At 42.4% G+C, this 15,468-nt stretch overlaps 1 protein-coding gene across 1 annotated transcript; it reads right to left on the minus strand.

Annotated features, from left to right (window-relative positions):
- Window positions 1-943: 943 nt before the first annotated feature.
- Window positions 944-15,164, minus strand: LOC133114060 (adhesion G protein-coupled receptor E3-like). Its single transcript, XM_061223256.1, has 11 exons — window positions 14,999-15,164; window positions 14,593-14,700; window positions 14,152-14,327; window positions 13,864-14,028; window positions 13,578-13,778; window positions 8,410-8,645; window positions 8,163-8,229; window positions 5,461-5,552; window positions 4,220-4,379; window positions 4,012-4,104; window positions 944-1,006 (listed from the first exon to the last, which is right to left on the minus strand). The coding sequence occupies exons 1-11, from the start codon at window positions 15,162-15,164 to the stop codon at window positions 944-946; spliced, it is 1,527 nt and encodes a 508-aa protein (XP_061079240.1).
- Between the last annotated feature and the right edge of the window lie 304 nt (window positions 15,165-15,468).

Consider the following 15,468-nt stretch of genomic DNA (forward strand, 5'->3'; position numbering starts at 1 on the left):
AAGGGAGAACTGTGCGGAAATCTGTCCCAGCAAAAGCCATTTTCATCGATCCCCTGACCAAATCTCACTGCCTCATGAGGCCAGGATCTAAGTTCCAAATGGTTATAAACACCAGATGGTTAATTGCGGACCCAGTTTTATGATCAGGATCAAAGGCCTGGTTTGTGCTTTTAGGGACAGAAAACCAAGCAATCTGGGAGACTGTACCCAGAATCCCATGCACACTGTGCATGTATCTTCTATGTGCAGGGAGAATGTAGTCAGACTCCCATGCACATAATGTATGTAGATTTTGTTGTGGTGTCTGTAGCCAGACCCCCATGCACCTAGTGTATGTAACCTTTGTTACCTTTGTAACTGAGTGACCTACCTACCTGGTAAAATACATTTTCAAAACTTGATCTGTGTGGTTTCACTTACTGACACTCACTGTTACACAGGGAATGCTTGGATGCCCCCCTCGAGTTGTTCTAGGGAGGATGCACATTTACGCTTACTGTATCACTGTGTATTGCACCCGTAAGTAGACCAAAGACCAGACCAAATCGTACAAAGATTGATTTCTTGGCCCTATTGTGATCTATGATGCCCCCCCATTACCAACATTTCCTCGTTGTTGCATAGGATCTTCATGCCAAGTGGCCAGAGCTGACCCCGGTGGGGATAGTGACCTTGAGGGCAGTCATTGACACTCTGCAATCACTCATTCAGTTATTGGGGACTCCTCAAAGCCATCACAACTGACAATGGGCCACAGTTCACCCCCATGGAGTTGAGTCCCTTTCTTGGAGACCTGCGGGGTCTGGCACATCAAGAAAGCATTCTACCATCCACAGGCCAATGGTGGAATGGAACGTTTGAACCGGACCTTAAAGAATGGCGTTCGTGCTCATACAGTCCAAGGTTGTACAATCCAATCTGCGTTGCTGCAAACCCTGTTGCACTACAGGGCAACGCCACACTCCACCACTGGGGTGTCACTGATGGTGGGCCGGGACAGATTCCCCTGGACAGATTGCGGCCAGCAATTGCGGGTGTAAACTGGGGAGGTGAGCAGTTAGGAGACAGCAGAAAGTGTTGCCCCTTCGGTCTCTGAGTGAGGACCCACAGGCCACATCACCATGACAAGATGACTTCCTATTGGTTAAGCCCCCTCCAGGCCACCACACGATCAGATGATACTCCCAGACAATAAGGTAATGTTAGTATTCAAATATTGCAGAACCTACCTTGGCAAGCCTGAATGATATGACGGACAGCTCTGACTTTGCCGAATTAGAGGGCGAGCTCTCCGATTTTGACGAAGAAATACAACTTTACAGTTTTGAACCGGAATTTGCAGAGGAAGAAAGGCATGAGCGAGAGAGACAGACAGCAGAGGAACACGGACAACGGAAACACAGAGTTTGCATCACTGTCAATAATAACTTTGATCGAACCCTTGCTACATCCTGCAGTACTTACCAACTGTAAGGTTGTATTTCTTCGTCAAAATCGAAAAGCTCAGCCTGTAACTCGGCGAAGTCAGAGCTGTCCGTCATAGCATAATGTTAAAGAATTTTTGTGTCATGTGATCGCCTGGATGGGTGGCCACCCATAAACCTCTGTCTCAGCATTCAAGGGTGGAGTTTGAGCACCTGTTACCTGCTGGGTAACAGGGGCTGGAAATTCAAGCCAAACACGTCCAGGGATGTCATTGCTTGCATTTGCCCTTGCAAGTTTTGCCCCATATTTAGGAAGCTGCTACACTCGTGGTGATTTTAAAAATGCCTAAACACATAATTTAAGAATTTAATCCAAATAAGCTCAACTGACAAAAACGGGACAGTGCTCCTTTAAGAAAGGAGTAAGACCATGTTTTCAAACTCAAGAGGCAACTGCAACATTCCATTAATAAAGGGTAGTGATTCTGTTCTAAACAGAGTAGACTAAAAAGACAGCAAGTTTAGCTTTACTAAAAAAACTAGTGACACAAAATTTCCCAGCATGTCTAATATACCATATGAAAATAGCACAACACAACTTTACACAGACACATAAGTAGAAAAATAACCACACAACAAACACAACAAGGTGTTTTAGCTACCCATGCCTCCACAGAGCAATTAATCATTTATTTTATACATACGTCTTGTTTTCTCTGACAATAATTGACATCCTGTGCACTGCTTGTTACACACTTATACTGCATTATTAAAGCATTTGTAAAGCAATATATACTGTATATTAAATGAGACAAACTACCAATTCAAGCATATGCAACTATATCCGTAATTCAGCCTGTATTACTGAATAACTAAATGGAGACCTTGTGCTGCTCATCGTTGTCGGTGTTATACACTCACCAAGCACTTTATTAGAAACAATTGTACACCTACTTATTCATGTGATTATCTAATCAGCCAATTATGTGGCAGCGATAAAATGCATACACTCTTGCAGATATGGGCCAGGAGCTTCAGTTAATGTTCACATCAACCATTAGAATGGTGAAGAAATTTGGTGCCAGACAGGGTGGTTTGGATATCTCAGAAACTGCTGATCTCCTGGGATTTTCACACACAACAGTCTCTAGAGTTTACAGAGAATGGCGCAAAAAACATCCAGTGAGCAGCAGTTCTGCTGCCAGAAACACCTTGCTAATGAGAGAGGTCCAGGGAGAATGGCCAGACTGTTCAAAGCTTACAGAAGTGTGACAATAACGCAAATAACCACACATTAAAACAGAGGTGTGCATAAGAGCATCTCTGAACACACAATACATCACACATCTAAGGGGATAGGCTACAGCAGCAGAAGACTTAATATGTCGAAGCCTAATGAAGTGCTCGCTGAGTGTATGCTAATTACATATTCACAGCAAACTTTGTTTTCATTGTGTCACGGTATTGTGTTGCCATGATTAGTCATTACTACATGAGTTTGTCAGAGACAGCTAGACATTACATTACATTATTGGCATTTGGCAGACACTCTTATCCAGAGCGACATACAGTTGATTAGACTAAGCAGGAGACAGTCCCTCCTGGAGCAATGCAGGGTTAAGGGTCTTGCTCAAGGGCCCAACAGTGTGGCTACACTGGAAATTGAACCGCCGACCTTGCGGGTCCCAGTCATGTACCTTAACCACTACCACAGGCCGCCCCATAGGCCGGGGCCCCATTTCATCTATGGATGATCCTGATCATCTACAGGATCAGAAAAATCTGACTTGTATGAATTCATTGCATTTCCATGTCAAGGGCAATAAAATGAATTATTTTTAAATCAAGATGGGAACTTCTACACAATAAAGGTATTCACCTGTAAGTACATTACAAATTGTATTTGTCGCCCAAAATAACAGTCTGAAGGATCCATTGTTCGATATATAAAAATAAAAATTTTAAAAACGATCGATGAATTTGTACTAATTACAGTTCCATAAAGATTTGTTCAGTTTCTCATCTATGATGGTGATCTGCCTTGTTCAGGTCTTCTGTGGGTTGGGATGCGGTATTCTTGAAAACATAAGAAGAAAAGAACTTTAGAAACTAAAAATAAAGGAGTAAGATAATATGATTTTGCATTCTTTGTGTATTTGGGAGGCATTCAGGTCAATAGTGTAGAATAATAGGGAACTGAGCTTTCATAACACAGAGATTGAAGGTTTGGTTCCTAGCTGACAAACTGCAGTTGCACCCTTGAACAAGGTACTTGACCTGAATTTCTTTCTAACTATTCAGCTGTATATTAAAATATATGCTGTACAATTCACACTGGATAGAAATATCTGGTGAATGCCCGAAAGTACTACATTTAAAGTACATGTCAATTACTACATTGTTTAGTCAGGACAGACCTGACAAAGGATTGTCCGTGCAGGGAACATGTGAAGCAGCTGGTTTGGCCGGTGAATAGTCAAACCTTGCCCAAACCCCAAACTCAACCAAATTGCTCCATGAGCCCTGTGTTCTGTCCATGTTTACATTTAAAAAAATGACTGAAATTTTGTTCTGCTGACATTCTTACCCCAGAGTGTTTGATATTTTCTTTGCGTCTGCCTCCTGAAGGCCCTTCGGTTCTACACAGACAGGAGAGCCACCTCCTGTACTCCTCCCGCACCTGCACAACATAGGGACCAATCAGCCCTGTCCAGCATCAGTCAATATGATAACACTTACTCTATGTAACAAGCCCTTCACCAAACATAAAATAGTGCAGGAGAGGGTCCGGTCACCTCTTTGTTGAGCAGACAGTGAACGATGAAGATGAAGGTGCCCTGCTGTGAGTTGAGGATGACGAAGAGGTATTTTAACATAGAGGTTCTCTGGAAAAATCCCAGGATCCAGGTGCACCCCAAAATGAGAAACTGGGCAACAATTTTGAAGATAATCAGCCTGAAAGATAAACAATGACAATCTCTGAACCTCCATATGTGACACAATGCGGTAAAGGGGTTATCAATGCACAGATTTAAATTTTTTCTTACAAGAAAATCAGAGCTACAAAACAAGGTATTGACATACTTGGCTTGTTAAAGTATGTGTGTCTGACAGAAGTGAAACATTTGTCTTCAATGTTTTATGAGTGTTTGTCACATATTCCCACCTAGAAGTGACCTCCCTGATCTGGAGCCATTTATATTACATGTGTGTAGATCCAGTTGAGTGAATCCAGTCCTGCGTCTTCATTCCTCTATTATTATTGAATGATTGCGCTTTCATATGTCTCACCTAATGTCTATTTGTCACTCCCCTGCCCCGCCTAGTTTGTCTCATTCCTCTGTGTATTTAAACCCCAGTCTGAGTCATCACCGATGTCAGAACGTTTATCATAATGTCAGTGCTGATTATTTCTAAGCCTGTTATTTTTGAGATTCCTGAGACAGCCTTTGCCTGACTTTGAGTTTACCTATTCCCTTCTGTTTTGGTTGCCTGTGCTTTTTGGTTTTTTGATCCTCGCTTCATTTTACGATTCTCCCTGTGCCTACTCCTCTGTAATTCCGCCTTTCTGATCTCCTGGATTTTGACCTGTGGACTGTTTTTGTGACTTCCCTTTTGCTCCTCGATTTGGCACTGTGTCTATTGAATTCTCTCGCTTTGACCACTGGACTGAATAAAGTTTTGGAATGTTTTTGGAATACTGTGGTCTGTGTTTGGTTTTTTGGCTGTGAGCGTAATACAGGCAGTGGTCAAATGTTGGGAAACAGGAACAGCAGGGATAATCCCAATCGTGGTTGGGGGCACAAGCAAAAGTCCAAGCACAGTTAGGCAATCCGAACAGGTGAAGGTAGAAAAGATAATCCGAGAATCGTAAATCAAATTTTCAATCAGCGTCCGGTAACAAATAAGGGTAATCCAAAAGATAGTCAGGGTGCAAGAAACGGATCAGGACACGAAGCAGACTCATAACTTGCATTTAGACAAAAACTTACACTAGCATGAAGGTTCACTCATGCAGAGGCAGGTACACACCCACCTGGTGTCTCTTGACTGGGAGACGTCACTCTTCATGTTGGCTAAAGTAGGCAGCAGGCTCCAGATGACCACACAAAATGAGACCAAGTTGAGCTGGTTCAATTACACACAAGAAACCTAAATAACATTTCCAGACAGCGGCTCCTCAATCAACAGTATAATTAGATTTTTGTTTTTACAATTAAATGTCATGTAAAAGTCCTATGTAAAAGAACAATTTATAGATCGAAACTCAAGCATTCGGTCAATTTCATTCATTTCATATACCTCATGATTAATTTCCAGGCTTTGTCAGGTTGAACCTGTATTTATGAGGCACTAGTGTCTGTTGTATTTGGTCAGCTTGGCTACAACATGGAACTAATTTTTTCCATAAAAATATTTTCCCACTTCCTGATTCCAAATTTTTCAACCTGAATGGTTTTTACGTTGTTATACGAAATGTAATGTCAGACAAAGGAAACCTGTTTGAAACACAAAACACATTTTTAAATTAGTACTTTATTTAATGAAAAAAGTTATCAAACACCCATATCGCCCCTGTGAAAAAGTAATTGCCCCATTAAGCTGGTTGCATCACCTTTAGCAGAAATAAATGCAATCGTGGAGGAATTAGCTCACTTTACTTTCATTCAGAGATATTCATATGATCAAAGGAAATTACAGAAGTTTTTTAAAATATATCAGTCTGGAAATGTATAGCATTTCACATCATACCATAATTCAAACATGGTGGGGGTAGTGTGATGGTGGGGGGATGCCTTGCTGCCTTGGTATCTGGACAACTTCATTATTGAAGGAACCATGAATTGAAAAGGAGAAGAGTGGGTTAAAACTGCTCAACAGTGATGTGAAAGGCTGATATGAAATCGGAAGTGTTTGTTGCTAAAGGTGGTGAAATCAGTTTTTAAGTTTCATTATTATAATAATAATAATTTGACAAAGAATTGTGTTTACTCAGGTTACCATTGTCTAATAATACATTTTATCAAAAGGTCTGAAACCATTCAGTGCAGAAATAGAGGAAATCAGGAAGGGGCAAATACTTTCACAGCACTGTAGCTAGCCAATGAAGCAATATATACAATCTAATATTGTCACTGTCCATTTGTCTGCACTGGTATATAGAGTGGGCTACAAAATTATTGGGACCCCGAACTGGCAATGCACAAAAATGACCAGATCAAAAGTTTACATTTGGGTCTTATGTGGTCTCATTTAGTCATTTAAAGTAAAATTGAATACAGGTGGAGTGTTCAGATTTATTTTGGGCTGATACAGCATCAGTATGTTTAGTGTCGAAACAGAGAAGCATAAAATGAGACATGGCCCATACCCACAGTGATATATGGTGGTGGGTCAGTGATGTTTTGATGGTACAATGGATTCCACCAAAGATCAGGCAAATCTGGTTGGCTGTATGTGGACTTTCCAGCAAGACAATGACCCAAAATCATACCTCAAAATCCACACAGGTTGTGTAGTCACAGAACCATTTCTATGTTCTGCAATGGCCATATCAAGCGCTGGACCTGAGCTGAACTGAAGAGAGGAGTTGATAAGTGCAACGAATGTGAAGGATGATGCAAGGATCGGCAGAGAGGAATGGTCCAAAATCTCTGGAAATGCGTGCCGTAACCTTGTCAAGCATGAAAAGACTCCATGCTGTTATCCATGCTGTGTGCTGCTATGCACCAATCCGATACCACGTAATGTATCATGTGATGATAGCTCATTTACGCTACTCAGGCAAACAACAGCACGTGCGGAGCGGATATAGTAATGTCTGTCAGAGCCAGCAAAATTTCAGCAAGTTGGCATAAAAATAGCTAACCTATAACCAATCTTTTTTTTCTGAAGCTGAAATGGTAAGCTTAGTTTAAAATAAGTGCCCGTTCACCACCATGTGCATTATTACGGTTTACATCCTAAACAATCGACAAGCTACAATAGTTCTTGCACGCAATCTGGCCAATTCAGGGGGTTTAAAATGCACCACAGGGAATTGAATGCTACAGTATTATCGTTATCAAAGAATTTATGTAGCTGTTGACTTATGGTTTATTGTAACGTGTTGTTTCTTAAGGTTCACAGAAGATCCCTGTTTATTTGTTGACACACGAATTCAAACTACTGGCAAACTGAACACAGCTTTCCACTATGCTGTATCTACATGAAAATAAACAAAGCAATAGATCATTTGACAAATGCTGCACACAAGTAATACCCTTCCATTCTGAACTAGCAATCGAGAAGCTACAGTAGTTGCCAAATATCAAGCAATCTGCGGCCATTTCAGTGCTAAGAATGGAAATACCACAGGGAATTGAATGCTATAGTAGCCAATGCCAATCAAGTGAGGTTACACTGCACAATTCAACGTAAATGTAAGTCTTTAATTTGGCAATTAGGCTATTATCTGACTTACAATGTTGGCATTTATCTATTAAGATGGCCCAAAATAAAGTTTGAAAAGTGTGATTTTTTTATTTTTTAACGCACAGGCATCGGATCGGGACTCGGTATCGCTCGTACGCAAGTTCAAGTATCGGAATTGGTATCAGGAAGGAAAAAATGGTATCGGAGCATCTCTCTTTTTCTCAGTATTTTTTGTGCATTGCCAGACTAAATTAAATACTGTAAGATAATAAATTGTGAATATAGTAAGTATTGAAGAGTACACCTAGCACATTAAGAACTTACGGCGAGAATAGCAGCCACTGGACCAATAAAACTCCAACGGAAGTTTTTTTCATTTTGTAACCAGCAACTGGAAGCAAAGGACAAAATACAGATCCTGCTGACAGTTTCCCCACAACATTTCCCATGGATAGCCCTAAAGCCAATTTGCAGGTATCACTTGCATAAGCCACTAGATATGCTCTTCACTTAAAAAAAAGGACCTGGACCAAAAGTTGTTTTTCTGCACAATCAGAAAATAAAAACTCACGCGCCTTTGCTGCCATAGCCGTCTGAATACACTGCTGCAGACACTCCCACCACCACCAGGGGAGCTCCGTAGCCCATCAGCAGGAGGTACAGTGCCCTCAGCCCCTCCTTCTGGATGACCTGCACTTTGGACAGGCTCCTGACCAGCATGAAGAGCTGCAGAGTCTCCAGCAGCATCCACACAAAGCTGGACAGGAAGAGGAAGTGCAGCATGCCTGCAATGACTGCACACGCCACCTGGGGGAGCCAGAGGAGACTAATCAGATGTCATATGTTAAAAGGTACAATAGGTGAGATTTTGGTGTTAAAACATTGTTACAAGAGTATTGTAAATCCCTTCCTATCATTGAAATAGGCTCACTGACATGTTGATTCACCCTCTGCCTGTGTTTCTAGTCCTTAAATTCTGGTGTGAAAGTGTACATATGTAGGGCTGTCAACTGCATCAAAACATTGTACAGCTGTATAGCAATTAAATTAGCTCATTGGTTGAAAAATGGTTCCAACTGCCACAGCCAATGCCATTCTGGGGGCTTATTCCGATTGTTCATGTCGCTGCCCAAATTGCACTCCAGGCAAGAAATCATTGAAACTCTGTACTATTGCTTACTACATATCAAGTTATAAAACAATACCAATTTGTTATCGGCAGCAACAAGCAAATTAGCTATAGTTAGCTTGAGAAATTGAAAAATATCCATTTACCATATAATACAGGCAATACGAACACAATCGCGATTGCACAAGCGTTGTGCTTCAGGTGGATATTTGTGAATTCGGTAAGCTAACAACTAATCGCTAATTTGCTTGTTATAGCAAACTGGAAATGTTTTCTAACTAGATAAGCAATAGTATACAGAGTTTCAGTGATCGTTTGTCTGGAGTGCAATTTGGTGAGCTTCACGTTCCTTTGGTCTCTTTACATGTTCAATCATCCGTATACCTTTATTTCTCTCAAACTATAAGTTGCAGTTGCATCGTTTGTGGTAGCCTATCATATCTTAGTTATATAGCCAGCTAGTTATGCAGCCAAATAACTTGCTTGCTCACAATTTAGTTGGTTAGCTAAAGTGAAAACTAGAAATAGTGTTGTGTAGCACACCAAAGTCAAGATCGCAAAGTCACCTGTTCGGCGAACATTTTTTTTACTAGAACACTACAAAACGACAGCAGGCTCTGTTGCGTTTGGCACTGTCAGCTTTCCAAAACAGTGCACACTGAACTGTATAATAATGATTTCTATTATGCGTTATATTCATACACTGTGGGAAGCATAAGCAGTGTTGTGGTTTGAGGTTGTATGTTGTATGTATTCCTCTCTTGACCGTTAGGAGTCCGAAATTACCTATTGTGCCTTTAACATACGTCAGCAGGTCCCTACACTACGTCCAGTGTTGGGAAAACTACTCTGAAATCGTGGTTATATGTAATATAATATATGGACATATACACTGCCAATATATATGCCCCACTTCCTCATTTCCACCATATTTGTCACACAAAATGGTTTTCTAAAATCTTTAGACAACATGTACAGTGCATCCGGAAAGTATTCACAGCGCTTCACTTTTCCCACATTTTGTTATGTTACAGCCTTATTCCAAAATGGAATAAATAAATGTTTTCCTCAAAATTCTACACACAACACCCCATAATGACAACATGAAAGAAGTTTTTTTTTAAATTTTTGAATATTTATTAAAAATAAAAAACTAAGAAATGTACATAAGTATTCACAGCCTTTGCTCAATATTTTGTTGATGCACCTTTGGCAGCAATTACAGCCTCAAGTCTTTTTGAATATGATGCCACAAGCTCGGCACACCTATCTTTGGGCAGTTTCGTCCGTTCCTCTTTGCAGCACCTCTCAAGCTCCATCAGGTTGGATGGGGAGCGTCGGTGCACAGCCATTTTCAGATCTCTCCAGAGATGTTCAATCAGATTCAAGTCTGGGCTCTGGCTGGGCCACTCAAGGACATTCACAGAGTTGTCCTGAAGCCACTCCTTTGATATCTTGGCTGTGTGCTTAGGGTTGTTGTCCTGCTGAAAGATGAACCGTTGCCCCAGTCTGAGGTCAAGAGCGCTCTGGAGCAGGTTTTCATCCAGGATGTCTCTGTACATTGCTGCATTCATCTTTCCCTCAATCCTGACTAGTCTCCCAGTTCCTGCCACTGGAAAACATCCCCACAGTATGATGCTGCCAACACCATGCTTCACTGTAGGGATGGTATTGGCCAGGTGATGAGCGGTGCCTGGTTTCCTCCAAACATGACGCCTGGCATTCACGCCAAAGAGTTCAATCTTTGTCTTATCAGACCAGAGAATTTTGTTTCTCATGGTCTGAGAGTCCTTCAGGTGCCTTTTGGCAAACTCCAGGCAGGCTGCCATGTGCCTTTTACTAAGGAGTGGCTTCCGTCTGGACACTCTACCATACAGGCCTGATTGGTGGATTGCTGCAGAGATGGTTGTCCTTCTGGAAGGTTCTTCTCTCTCCACAGAGGAACACTGGAGCTCTGACAGAGTGACCATCGGGTTCTTGGTCACCTCCCTGACTAAGGCCCTTCTCCCCCGATTGCTCAGTTTAGACGGGCGGCCAGATCTAGGAAGAGTCCTGGTGGTTCCGAACTTCTTCCATTTACAGATGATGGAGGCCACTGTGCTCATTGGGACCTTTCTGGGGCAGCAGAAATTTTTCTGTACCCTTCCCCAGATTTGTGCCTCGAGACAATCCTGTCTCGGCGGTCTACAGACAATTCCTTTGACTTCATGCTTGGTTTGTGCTCCGACATGTCAACTGTGGGACCTTATATAGACAGGTGTGGGCCTTTCCAAATCATGTCCAATCAACTGAATTTACCACAGGTGGACTCCAATTAAGCTGTAGAAACATCTCAAGGTTGATCAGTGGAAACAGGATGCACCTGAGCTCAATTTTGAGCTTCATGGCAAAGGCTGTGAATACTTATGTACATGTGATTTCCTTATTTTTTATTTTTAATAAATTTGCAAAAATCTAAAAAAAACTTTTTTCACATTGTCATTATGGGGTATTGTGTGTAGAATTTGGAGGAAAAAAAAAGAATTTAATCAATTTTGGAATAAGGCTGTAACACAGTGGTCTCCAACCCTGGTCCTGGAGAGCAACTGGGTCTGCTGGTTTCACCTTAAATCAGCACCCTGTTGAGACCCACTTATCCAGGTGAGGTGCGTTAACTGTGTAATCAACTTGAAAATGAAAAAGTTCCACCACGTTTAGCAGCAATAATTGCAACCAATTATCCTTTCCTATAATTTGATACCAATCTTTCACATCACTGTGGAGGAATTTTAGCACACCTTTTTTACAGAATAGCTTTTATTCAAATTGGTAGGCTTTCATGTCTTGCCATATTTTGCATTGGGTTCAAGTCAGGACTTTGACTAAGCCACTCCAAAATGTTATTTTAGTTTCTTTTCAGCCATTCAGATGCAGAACTGATTTTGTTTTAGGATCATTTTGATCATTTGGATCTTATGCAAGAACCACTCGTACTACGGACAGATTTGCTCTTAAATCGCTTGTACCGAATGATTGAAAAGAACTTGCCGAATTCTTTCCTTAACTTGGCGCATTTTCATAATTATAATTTTTTCTTAGGTAGGAACAAGATTCATTGGATAATGGTGGATAATGCCGATTCAAGGAGCTTGAGTATTGTATTGATCTGTAGTTAACCGACCTGTTTTTGTTTTTCAACTTCTGCTTCTAGAGTCCAATTCTGTCTGATTCCCCTGTTTGTTTTCGACCATTCTGGTCAAACCTTGCCTCTAGATGGTCAAAGCTGGTTAAGCTGGTAGAGTAAGCTGGTGGTCAAGTGGTGGACTAGCCGACAATATAGGTTGCTCAGCTGGTTGACCAGCTCAAAGTGTAGAAAACACAGCTGAAATCAGAAGTGTAAAACCCCACGCTAATCCAAAGATGGAATTTAGCGTGGGCGAAGGTATCTACGTGCTTGTCCTTCTGGTGTTGCTGAAAGGACGTTAATAGGGTTAAATATTAATGACTGCTACGTGGAGAGACTAGATCAGCCAATAAATAAACCATGTTATGAAGACAGTAGTACCGCTCAGCCTTCGGCTCTCTACTGGTCCGGGCTGATCAAGAATCTCCACAATCGGGCCAATAAATTTACCTTCATTATATCTGACTCCATTTGAAACTAGAATGTAGAATTTGGTTTTAAGCATGCGTGATGCTCAGGGTTCTCTCCACATCAAATTACTAGAACCATGCACAACCAATCCCATTTCATGGGCAGAACTTGGATGCCTTTCCCAACTGGGGAACACAAGCCACTGGAAAGTGAAAGGTGTAATCACAGAAGTGTCCAAATGGGGGCACTGTGGGAGTGTCCTGAGCCTTTCCCATAGGAGGTGACCAGGTGTTGGGTGACGGAGACATTCCTTTCCCATGGTTTGGCGAGGGGCTTAATGACCTCTCTGACCTAACTGCCCCAAGAACACACATCCACAACCATGCCAATATCCCTTTATCTCAGTCTTCCCAGATGCGGACATTCTTGGGAGCAAATGGTCTGAATCCCCCAAAGGAATCGTAGAGCTGACTGGGGATACCTGGAGAGGGATGTAGTTCGGAGTTTTCATGACAACCGCATTATGTAATCAATATGTTTTTGTACCTCTCATGGAAATATACCTTGTGATTTTGGATAAACGTGATTTGGTACTGTTGCAGAAATTAGACCATTGCACCAGTCACCAGTCCAACAGGCACGGGTGCAGAGAAGGTTGGGCTAACAATGTTTGTTCCAGAGGGGAGAGTTAAATGACTTTACAGCCACATATTGCCACCGTATCAGAGGAAGTCAGTAAGCTGACCAGCACACTGAGTGACAATACCAGATGTTCATTATTTCTGCCTTACAGCAGGGTGGTGTGCTATATGAGATGGAGACCATAATACACTGCAGACATTCTTAAAGAATGAATTCATAGAGTGCCCATTACACCAGCAATGTTCTTTTGATTAGCGGGGGGGGGGGCTGGCTCTCATCATGCCTCAAACCCATATGTATGAAGGGCTAGCTCCGCCCTTGCTTCAACATCAGAATCTTTGTGAGCGGATAACTTTTTTTAAAAATATTGAGGTAAAAAACATTTGACCTTTACCGCATTCTCAGTGCGCGACACGCCCACAAGGAAGAGCAGGTGACCCAAGAAGAGGCAGATACTGAGGTGGAGGCGGGCGGTGTTGTTGATTTTAGGGTTCCATGTGCACAGCAGGAATGTGAGGATGGCGAGGGCGAGGAAGGCCAGACCCACACTCATACAGAACAGGTTCACCACCTCCAGCAGAGAACTGTCCTCTTCCTGTAGGGATACACAGAGCTCATCTCTGTCCAAGTATCTAGTCCTGTGCTCAAATCCTTCTCAGCAGCACTGAGGGACACCCTACCTGTTCCTCCGTCTGCAGGAGGAGGGCGAAGGTGGAGAGGTGGGTACAGCTGCATACTGTCAGGCTCTCATTGGAGAAGGAGGCTGTGCACCCATCCACTGACCAGTGAGTCTCCTCCCCCTGTTCCTTCCAGTACACACAGGTAACCAGGCCAGGCTGGAACTTCTACTGACCAGTACAAGAGAGTGACAGAGCAAAACAGTGTGTCAGAGGAGTGTGTAATGTCATCATATCATGAAATGCAAAAAGGTCAAAAGCTCCTATATGGTGACAGGCCCAGTTCCGTACCTTCTTGTGGAACATAGTAAAGTTGACAGGCTCAGGGAGCTCCTTGTGTTTCGTCTTAGGCAGTGTGGCGGTGATGATGTCAGAATATATCTCTGTGACATTTTCACTCTCGAAGAAACTGGGACTCATGAACTTGTCCACCCCGCTGACTGACATCAGGACTGCAGAAGCGGATCCTGGGCCCGAGAGACACTGGTTATGCTCCGTCATCTTCATCACCACAGGTAATTTAATCATCATCAGTATCACCCGCAAAATAAATTTGACATCATCATCACTTCACATCTTCCTTCCTGGCCTTTAGCTCTTACATTACATTACATTATTGGCATTTGGCAGACGCTCTTATCCAGAGCGACGTACAACAAAGTGCATACCCATAACCAGGGATAAGTTCGCCGAAAGACCCTAGAGGGAAGTACAATTTCAACAATTTCTTACCGTTGTTGTTTTTAGCAACATCTGCAAGATTGATTGCCATCATGTTTCCCTTGGCAAATAGTGCAGACATCCCAGTCATATTCCCTTTACGGCTCACTACATTAATTTCTGTGAGAGGACAATAAAAATATCATCATGAAGCACAAGAGAAACTAGGTGGGCATCTGGCTCTGAACTGTACTGTGTGATTCATCCTGCCGTGCAGTGTTAATTGTTGTTGGCAGAAAGCAGTGGGCCATAGCATTGCTCATGGAAAACAATTTCTGGTGGTAAGAATATCTGCCTCATGAAAGGGACACCCGTGGTATGTCTGCAAGTAAAGCTTCTTCAACACAATGAACAAGGAGTTCACCAAACCAGGAATTAGATAACTAAACATGCAATGTAGCCACCCACTGTATCCTACCCATGGTTGGTGTCTTCACAGTTTTCCGAGACTCTGTATTATTTTGCTGAGACTTGGGCTCAACCAGGGCGGACACTAGCCCCTCTGAGATTCTCAGGACCATGTTGGCAGTCTTGACTTGGTCTTCCTTTGTCTTGTCAGGAGGTATGTTTTCTGTGACGGACATGATCGTGCTCAGGGCATTAGTCACCGCCTAAGGGGGTCAAGCAGTAGTCATTGCCTGCCATACACTCCCAGCGCACTTTGGCACTTATACAGATGGACATTCACTGTAAATATCTTTCTCAAACAGCCCATGTACAAACCTTCTCAGACAGTACAATATCCGGGTTGTTCAGCAAATCCTTGTTGAGTTCACTGAGGAAGAACATTTCATGTGACTGGCCCTGTGAAAAAAGAAGGCAAAATAGTGGCATTCTGTATCTGGCACTATCCTTTGCTGTCCTTCCCACAGTCAGGTGTTCTTCAGT

Source organism: Conger conger, chromosome 16 (genome assembly GCF_963514075.1).
Source record: "Conger conger chromosome 16, fConCon1.1, whole genome shotgun sequence".
Classification (NCBI taxonomy): domain Eukaryota; kingdom Metazoa; phylum Chordata; class Actinopteri; order Anguilliformes; family Congridae; genus Conger; species Conger conger.